The sequence below is a fragment of the Lichenostomus cassidix genome, chromosome 23 (genome assembly GCF_008360975.1).
Source record: "Lichenostomus cassidix isolate B80296 chromosome 23, HeHo_3.0, whole genome shotgun sequence".
Classification (NCBI taxonomy): domain Eukaryota; kingdom Metazoa; phylum Chordata; class Aves; order Passeriformes; family Meliphagidae; genus Lichenostomus; species Lichenostomus cassidix.
This window is the reverse complement of record NC_139503.1, coordinates 6627364-6637606: the sequence shown is the minus strand read 5'-3', so window position 1 is coordinate 6637606 and position 10243 is coordinate 6627364. Positions and strand designations below refer to the sequence as shown.

Genomic DNA, 10243 nt, shown 5'->3' with positions numbered 1-10243 from the left:
TAATCTCAGAGGCAGAGAAGTGCATGTTAAAAGGGACTTGTTCTGTGACCTCAGCAGAGGGTCCTGACAGTGTGATTCCTGACTGAAGCTTGTTTGACCAGTACTTAGAGAATTCCAAAGACTGTGATTCCACATCCACCCCAATAACCTTACTTACCAAGAAAGTTTTCCTTGATGTGTCACTTCATTCTCCCCTCTCTAACTTCCCATATCTTGTCACCAAGGAGTGAACTTTCTGGCTATTTTATGAAGTCCTAGTCATTCCACACTGGTACCAACTATATTCTCCTGTTTCATTTTATGCATGCAAAAAAATTAAATGACAGAAATATAAGATCAATAATTTTCATGCTATTTATTTTGTAGTATTTCTGCACCAGCTATTCTGTTAATGATAAAATGTGTAATAATTAATTCAAACAAATCGTCTTCTTTCTACAGTTCACCAAAAGCATAGCTCCAACTGCAGCATTTGTGAAATATCTATATAACTTACATCTGTGCTATGCCTCTCTGCCCTGCTGCTGATTATAGTCAGTCTGTGTCACACATCTTCTGAAAAAGTTACAGGTTTTATCAGCTTCACATGGGTAAGATGCATGCCTTAGAAAATGTAAGTATTAGATCCTGCTCTCCAGAAACTTTCTCAGCCTACATAAATGGTTAATAATATATAGCAGAAATACTAACTTCTTGCAAATACATACACAATTTTCTCCCATCAGGTTACAAAGTGTGGTAGAATTGGGTAATGTGTCACTTCATCACACAAGACCAGCTCCCTGGTTCACACGCCTTCCCTTGTTGCAAAGCTTATTTCATGTGTTGTTGATCTTATATACAGACATGATCACTGCAGAGACCATGGACAAATTCTGTTATGGAATGTACAATCCCCAACAGAAAGTACCAAATCAGCAAGAAATTCCCAGTTACATGCACAGAACAGGGTAGGAGGAGAGATGGTAATTACCGCTCCGTTCCTTAGGAATAAAAGCATGGAAAGTTTCGGGTAGGCTGTGAGATTGCACAAGGGTCAGTTACACAAGAGGAGAGTCTCAAGATGAACACTTTTTGAAAAGTATTAGTTTTTGGAAAGCCTGTTTAAATTCTTCATTAAAAGCTGTATAAATGACTGGATTGATTAATGAGTTTAGGTAACCCAACCAGGTAAAAAAGTCCAGTAGGATGGGATGAAACCAACAGGCATCTTGGCAGATTGGTAGGACTAGGGATGTGACAAAAAAAGGCAGCCAGCAGAAAATGAAAGCTCCCAGAATAATGCCTAATGTTTTGGTAGCTTTCCTTTCTCTTGCAGCAGAAATTCTTTTCCTTTCCAGCACACTATCTGCAAGTTTTATTTTAACGTGACTGATAAATATTGGGGATCCACCTGAATGGGAATGCCCTTCATGGAGGCTAGCATTAATGGAGCAGAGGGAGGACCCTGCAGAACCAGTAATCAGGTGTGCAGTAGTAAAACGTTTCCCATATAATGAGGGTGGCTTCAGAATCCTGGATCGAGCTGCTACATAAATTCTACCATACAATATCAGGAGAAGCACGGTTGGGATGTAGAAAGCTCCACAAGTAGAATAAATTGTATAGGAAATTTGATCTGTGTTCACAGTACACTTGGCAATTTCTTCATGAGCTTTCACTTGCCTCCAGAAAAATGGTGGTACAGAGATACTAATAGATATCATCCAGACCACAGCAATCATGAGGGCTGCTCGGCCAGCAGTCCGGCGTTTGGTGTATTCCAAAGCGTCTGTGATAGCCCAGTATCTGTCCAGTGCAATAACACAGAGGTGTAGAATGGAGGCTGTGCAGCACGTGATGTCTGATGACAACCAGATATCACACAGCACTTGGCCAAAGGCCCATGTATGGGTGACAGTGTAAGCAATGCTGACAGGCATTACAAGGACAGACACTAAAAGATCAGTCACAGCCAAAGAGCCAATGAGGTAATTCGCAGGTGTCTGGAGCTTTCTAGTCAGAAAAATTGTAATAACAACAAAAACATTTGCAAGGATTGTTGCCAAAGTTATAACAGACAGAAGGATTGACAGTGAAATCTTCAGCCCTAAGAGTGTCTTTTCATCCCAAGACAGTGGTGTTTCAGTGAAATTTAATGATTTATTTGCTGATCTCTGGAGAGAGAACTGTGCTGAATGGTTGTACTGAGTCATCCTCTGCTCTGACTTCACCTTCCAGTGTAATCTTTCTGGGATGATGAAGAAAGATGTTCACTTTTTTTGATAAAACAGAAGTTTTCATACTTTGGTCAAACACTGAAGAAATATTAACTTGTTGAAAACTTTAGCTGACATCGTAGGAGGTACTCTCCTAAAGAGGATTTTCCATCACATCACATCACATCACATCATCACATCACATCACATCACATCACATCACATCATCACATCACATCATCACATCACATCACATCACATCACATCAATCACATGAATTACATCATTACTAAAGCAAAATGTCATCCAGACATGAGTCTGGTGTATGTCAGTGAAAACAGTACTATAAGCGATGGGAGTTTAGGTGGTTTTCATCTTGAAGAAAACAAGATTCTTTATTATCTTTTTACCACACCTCCTTTCTGACCTAATCTTCTGCAAAGCTGCATAAATCAATACTGAAGGGAAAGAGATGGAAAAGAAACATGTGGGCATGCAGTTGATGCCCCTTTGCTTGAGACAAATCTACCCTCATGAGTATTTTCCTTTTCTCTCTAATAGCTCACTGTCATGTTTTTGGTATTTAAAGGGATGCTTTATTAGTAGAGTACCTCAAATATAAAACAATACTTTTGGATTCCTTCTGTAAACACAATTTCTGCCAGATTTGTAAATCAAGACTTCTTCAAGTACAGATCTCCCTTTTCATTTGTTTCTCCAGACTATTCAGGTTTTTCCTTCAACAATTAGTCTTCAAATGCTGAAGTAAGGTGCTGGGTATCAGACCCCGATGCATTGGTGCACATTATAGCACAGTATGCAATCTGCAGGCTTTCCATACTTTTCTTTGTATTCACCAGGACTGGATTTCCTGAAGTCTTCACAAACCAGAAGGAAACATTCTAAGACAGATTTCCTTCAGGCCTTTCACTCACTTTCACCCATGAGTACCAGAATGTCATTTACATTATGCCAGCCCAATCCTTCTTGAAAGAGATCCTGAATGGGGGTTGTGAATTGCTCTGAAGTGTGCTTTGAGGGTTACAAGGAAAAACACTGAACTTCTCCAAGGAGATAATCACCAGGCCAGCCTTCTCCTAGCCATGGAGGAGAAGCACCTCTCTCAGTCATCACCGGTACAGATTCATGCCATCCAACACAGAATGGAGAGTCACTCGGTTGGGAATCTGCAGAACAAGAGTAGCATATATTCTACATGAAACATTAGCACTTTGAAGTCAAACAGCCTGTCTTAAGATCCTAAATCTTAACATAAGAAGCAACACTTTTCAGTTTGGTTAGATTTTTTTATAAACAATCACCTCCTGTGAGTCAAACATTTTCAGACATGCTTTTTCTTTTGAGGTATACTTTTCCAATAAGGGCACATAGAAAAGTCTCATATTTCACAATAGACTATTACTTTCTTGATTTTTTTCTTTTCTCCAGGAAGGGAAAATCCTTTCCTAATGGCCGTTTTGTGACACTGTGCAGAGGTTCAATTTTTAACAATTTCTGAACTTAAAAATGTTTATAGTGACCAAAGTCCATCAAATCCAGTCACCAGTCTCTGGCAATGGTCCATACATTCAGCTCAAACCTTTTGCCTTTTTCTGATGCTTTCCCAACACTGATACTCTTTTTGGAGACAGAGACCAGAAGCACAAACCGTTGTTGATGCAGATACACCATAGATTTATACTTCAGCATAATGGTGTTTTCTGTTCTCAGTTTCTTTCCTAATGATTTCTGAGAAGTACTTTGCTTTTGAATCATTGCATAGCACTGATCTGACATTTCCACAGAGCAGTCCCAATTAATATAATTCCAAATACCTTAAGTGGTAATATCAGCTTTTTTCCCTGTCTCCTCAGTTGTTACATCTGTGAGTATTGTATTCCTTCTCCCATTTTTTAACTAAGGCTCTTTGCAACTCTGCACAGTCACTCCTTGTCTTCAATACTCTGAAGAGCTTTGTTTCATCATCAGATTTCATCACCACACTATTCATGTACTTTACAGATCACTCAAAGTCTCTTGAGGGTCTAAGTAATTGTATCAGTTGGACTCACTCACTCCATATACTCATCAGCTTTTCTTATTTAACAGATTGGTGAGGCATAACTTACCTTTATGAAGCCCTGAACTTTGACTGTTACCCAAATCACCATATTTACTATGTGTACAATAATACACTGTTTATTGTAATTTCTGCCAACTGGTAATAGGTACAGATGTCAGGTTACGGCTCAGCGGTTGCCCAGATCTCTTTGGGAAGAGAACCACAGTGGCCCTCTTGCAGATGGCAGGTGCAAAGGGAGTTGAAGTAGAGGCTGACCCCCACTGCTGATACCATTGCACTTCGAGTTGCATCAAACTCTCTAACTGAGCACTGTCTGATAGTAAAATTTTGTTCCCTTTGGCCAGAAATAAAGGTTCTGCTTGTAAATATCCCCTAATTTCCCTTTAGTGAATAGGGATGCTGAAGTTAATCTTGTTTCTCTATAAGAAATTTCCTTTATTTTTTTTTCCATACCTTTACCATCCCTTTAAGTCTCTGACACAGTAATAGCTCACTTCAGAGCTCTCACTTTCAGAGTCTAAGAAATCTCTTACCAGAATACTGGGCTGACACATCCCACACATGAGAAAATCTAAACCAAAACCACCAGACAGACTTATTAGCACTGTTAAAGACAATGACTGTATTACCTAAAAACCAAAGCCAAATCCAACCTTGATTTCAGTTACTGAAAAAAGGGATATCAAGCCTTTCCCATATATTGTTTTTTCTCTCTGCTACAATTCTAGCAATGTGAACTAAAGTGAAGTGCATCTCACCCACCCACCTGTACATGAACAAGCCTATTAGTAGTCCTATTGCTTCCACCACCTTTCAGTCCCTGTGGGGAAAAAAAAACAACTTATGTAAAACATGGTATTTGCAGTCCAATGAACTAGTCTAGAGTTCAAATGAATTATAAATCTTCAACATACCAGTAAACAAGCACCCCAACACTGGGAGAAAGTTGTACTGCAACCAAACATATACTGAGTTACTGAATTAATTTTTATAAATAAATTATGTTTTCCTCTCATGTGATCCCCAAAGGAAAAGAACCAGTGTTTTACACAAATGCTTCAAGTCAGGTATTTATAATGATGGAAGAGTTACCATCTAGACAAAATGAGCATATTTCCAATAATTTAGTATTTCAGTGGAGTTACTCTGACTCAACAAAATAATGATGAATAAAGGTAAATTATTTTCCTGTTAAAAAGAAAAAGAAATTAAGTTTGTATAAACTACAGATACTGAAGAAAAATAACGTTAAATGACAAGCAGTCATTAAATTAAGTCAAGTACAAGGTCATACACATAATGCCTACTAAGGAAAGCAGAACACAAATGCACAGACATTACACATCCTGAAACACCAGAGCCCAGGAGTAGGAAGCCACCATCCAGCATGTTTCTTGAGAGCAGACGGACATGCTGCCTGGGCAGGATGCACATAGTCTCTGGAGCATGAGGAGCACTGAGCAGAACCTGGTTGTTGAGGAATACATTTAATGTCAGTAGCTTGGGGTGCAGCTGCAGTGCCAGCTGCAGGTTGATCTTTTGTAGATGATAGCCCCTTCAAGACATCTAAGACTCTGCCATGGGGAACCTGGGGTCAAGCTGGTGAGGAAACCAGGTCTGACTGTGTGCTGAAAAGGAGCTTCGGTGGCAGCTTAGATGGTGTTTGACTGCCAGAGTGGTTCTTGGATGGTCAGACAGGGAAGTTTCTTTAATACTGGTGATGTTATCACCTCTAGATAAGACAGCATTATTGCCTCCCGCGTGTGCCACTCGCAGGCTGGGTCAGTGCGCGTGGTAGCAGTGCAGCCTGCAGGCAGCTAGCTGTGTGTGCAGCACGGGAGGCATCGAGCTGCCACAGCCCTCCAGCCCCGCCAGGCAGGGCATGGCACGTTTGTCACCTACACTTCACAGGACAGGAATCCTCTCAGGTCCCATGGCTGTATCAGCACTGTACTTGGTCCATCTTTTCTTGGGCTTCACCTGGTGCTCTTGGCCACGGACTGTGGGTATTTTTTTGACTTCAAAATGCCTGAAATAAATTGAAGGTGATGTCACAGCCAACCAGAGTGAGGTTTTCACAGCACAGCACAGCACATGTGACATATAATGTCAGACTGGAGCAAACCACAGTGTTGTGTTGGATGCTTGCAAGCAAGACTTGCTAAAAAGCAGTCAGGAGCAGCACAGAGCAAAGGAGGGCACACCTCTCCTTGGTTTATCCATGCTACTGTCCTCAGTAGTTTGTCTGCACTACTGTCCCTGCGGAATGTCCACACTACTGTATGGAACGGCATGCGAGTTTGGCAGTCAAGGGAAGATGGGGCAAATATAGACCCATGCAGTGAGGGTGAGAAACCAAGGCATAGAGGGACCGTGGGCTGAAGATACGTGCCAGTGATGATATAACCACAAGCAAGCAGCACTTCATCACAGGAAAGAGCATTTAAATGGAGGGACAATTTCAGACATTGCAGTGCTATTTAACTTAGCAGAAAGCTTAGCCCAGGGTCTGGAAGGTGAAGCAAGGTCACGTGCAATGTGAAAAGAGAACACATGTTAGCTTTTGGTGATAACACTGGCACTACTTCACAGTTCAGGGTCCTCAGTTAAAACCAGGTACGTCTCAGGAAAAGGTGCTTTGTGTTCCAGCTCTGCAGTTAAACTCAGAGAGCAAGGACAAGATGTCAGGGGAGGGTACCTATGAGGAAAAACTGAGCACCAGGTGTGCCAAGGCAGGTACACTGACAGGCAGAATGGCACCAGGAGCTCCTTAGGACCAAGTGTCATCATGTGGGTTCTGGGCATGGAGCTGCAGAGATTGCCCAGATTACCAGAGGTACTCGGTCCCAAGGCTAAACAAAGTCCCACACACTTCTGTCCCTTCTGGAGCACAGACATTACTTGGAGAGTGGAGCAATTCCTGCAGACCATAATTTCATGGTGCAGCTGACACAATTTCTGAGGATGCTGGCCTGCAAGGAGAAACCTTTGACGGACCCCTGCAGAGCTGGGTTGGAGCAGGACAAATAGTGTATTCAAAAATAGGTATGTCGAAATAAAAATACAGAATTTACTCTTTCACTAAATAGAACAGGAAAAAAAATGAAAATGAGATAAAATGTCCTTCAATAAGTTGCACATTTCCTTTAAATTCACACTGAAGTTAGAGGAATTAGGGAATTCATTTTCTTCTCTTGAAGCCAGAGAGTTGCAAAAGGATGGCTGAGAACAGAGCTAAAGTTCAGCAAACTACTGAAAATTCATTTTGTAACTGATTCTTGTTTTTCATTTAAATGTAGAATTCACTATCTTACCTAAATAGACCAGTTCTGTTCTGTCATGCTGAAAGTGTGGTCAGCAGTGAAGGTGCTTCCAGTGAGAGCCAACATCAGGTGGCCAGAAGGCCCCCTTGGGACAGGAGGTGGCACTCTGGCCAAAAGGCTCATTTCAGAGCAGAACTCAAAAGAGGGAGCAAGTTTTGAATAAGTTCTTGCTTATTTGGGACAATTGAGTCAAGCATGTATCATAGAGTAGATATGGAGTCCAACTTGAAGACGAAAGCCCTGTTCAAACAACACGAAATACATTTAGAATTAGCTCTGGGAATTTGCCCATCCAGAGATCATAACCAAACTAGGATGCAGCTCTTGGAAGAAAACCAGGTAATGCTATAGTGTATTGCACTGAAAAATAAAAGGCGGTCTGGTTTGCACCAGAACTTCTGGTCAAGCCCAGCAGCAACTGGGCCCTTTAGGGCTGAGCATCTCTCTTCACTGCCAGTGAGGGGAGCTGGTAGAGAAGAGTTTGTGTTTCGGGAAAAGCCTGACACTGTGAGTGTTTGCTCCAGAGTGGCTCATGTAGCACGGCTAGATATCTAATCTGCTAAGATTAATGTGACTATTTCCAAGTAAATCAGGCATGCCTATTTTGTATCTTTGATATAGAGAACAGCATTCTATATGAGAAACTGTATGCAAAACATTTCTCATTTTAAATAAGCAACTGTAGCAATTGGCAAGCAAATATTAGCCATGTTTAACACCTTTACTCTCTTCTCCCCACTTCCTGTTTTTGCTGACCTTTTAAGAAATTATTGGTATTTTTCCTCTTACCTTTATTTATACATCGCCAACATGTAATAGCTATCCAACCCATTGTTAACTATTGTTACAATTGCTGTTACACCTTATAACTAAATATTACTTATCAAAGAGAAAGGCTGGGATTTAATGGGCAGTGGTGCTGGCAAATACTATATCGCAAGAACAGGCTCTACAATATGTTACCAATAAGTTCTTTGGAGGAAGCAGGGGCTGGAGCACTCAGCTGTTAGCCATAAAGTCTCTGATGACAAACGTCCATGATGCAAAATCTCCAATTAACTTTTTCCTTCTCACATTTCATCTCCCATTATTATTCTCTGTCATATAATCAGTGGGATTTTAAGGGCCAAAGAAATACAGTGGGGTGTGAGATTGTAACACTAGCTGTGTCCAAGAGCCTGCAAGGTGGGATCTGTAACAAGCAGAATGTCACTCACTCTGATCTGGGTAAACTAAGCGATATAGAAACTTTGATCTGGCACATCTGAAGAGTGTCTGATCATCTCAGACTCCATCTAGGGAAATCACTTCCCCCTCCTGCTCTAGAAGATATTTAGTGGTGCCCATTTCTTTCCAGTTTCTGAAAAGGAAGCCTGGCGTGACCCCAGCACATAAAAGCCCAACTTGAGCCAATCATCCTTGCCTGAAATCTGAAAGCAGTGGTGGATGGCACATGAGCTGGAGCAGGGACAGGAGATCAGCTGGGGTCTCCCAGGTTCTTGCCTTTAAGTACTAGAAAGAATGGGGAATCACTGTTACAAATTCCTACAGAGTACCTCTAGACTGTTTTCAGGCTTGGAGACTCTTCCAGCGTGGGTACTTTTCCAAGTGTTTAATGATGTTTTAACATCTTTATTCTTAAGTCAACAAATTCATTCAATGGAGCAATGGGAATAAGGCTCATACATAATGCTCTTGAAAAGGCCCGTGCATTCAGAATCCTCAGTGCTCAAACCTTGGAATTTTTAAAGTCAGCTGGAATCTATAATGATAAAGGCTAGAAAGACCTACAAAGAAGAAAAAGCTTTTTCAAGTCTCATTCAAATCATCCTTGCTTGGTTCAGCACTTCACTGTGCTCTGTGGCTCTTCTACTGACACTTTACTGAATTTATTTTCAGTATATGCAGCCACTCCCATGAGACTTTATCCATGAACACAGTGGTTCACTAAGATTTTTCAGGGCTATCCATATGCACCAAGTTTTACTTTTATGCTTTGGCCATTATTCCTTGCCTGACCTTTTTGTTTAGTCCAGAAGTCAAGTGCTGTATTTTTACCAGAAAGGATCTTACAGGGTTGCCTGCAGAGGGATTTGAAAAGCATTGGTTGATGTGCTAATATTTGCATTTACGTAAACAGGTATGTCTTAAAAATACAAGCTGTGATGATAGATCACAGTTGGTCTGCCTAACTATAGACACTGAATTACAGTGTACCTTTGATTGCCAACAGTGAGGATGAGAGAGCTTCAGAAGCCTTTTCCTGCAGCACTTCCTCACCCGGTAAATAGATGCACTTTTTCAGAAACAAGATTTACACTTCTTGGAAGAAGCACCATGCATCCTCTTACCCTCTGTCCTGAAGGCAATTCAGAAGAAAACTGGGAACAACTTCTGCCTGAATGACCTTGAGCTGCAGGTGGTGTGTGAAGGAACATGCAGAGATTTTTACCTAGACATAAGCAGGATGAAACATATTCTACTGTGCAATTCTTCAATTCTACTAGCAATTTTACTGTGATAGTAACAAGGAGGCCCAGTAGTTGGTACTTTCAGTAATGGTTTGGGTGATGAAGTGGATGGTGTGTTTCATCCAGTGGAATGGCACTGCTGGTCCTCCAGCCCAGAGCACTAGGGAA

At 41.2% G+C, this 10243-nt stretch overlaps 1 protein-coding gene across 1 annotated transcript; it reads right to left on the bottom strand.

Moving 5' to 3' along the window:
- Positions 1 to 340: 340 nt before the first annotated feature.
- Positions 341 to 2426, bottom strand: HTR1D (5-hydroxytryptamine receptor 1D). The gene has a single exon (XM_085081152.1). The coding sequence runs from the start codon at positions 2193 to 2195 to the stop codon at positions 1059 to 1061; it is 1137 nt and encodes a 378-aa protein (XP_084937278.1). The 5' UTR covers positions 2196 to 2426; the 3' UTR covers positions 341 to 1058.
- Between the last annotated feature and the right edge of the window lie 7817 nt (positions 2427 to 10243).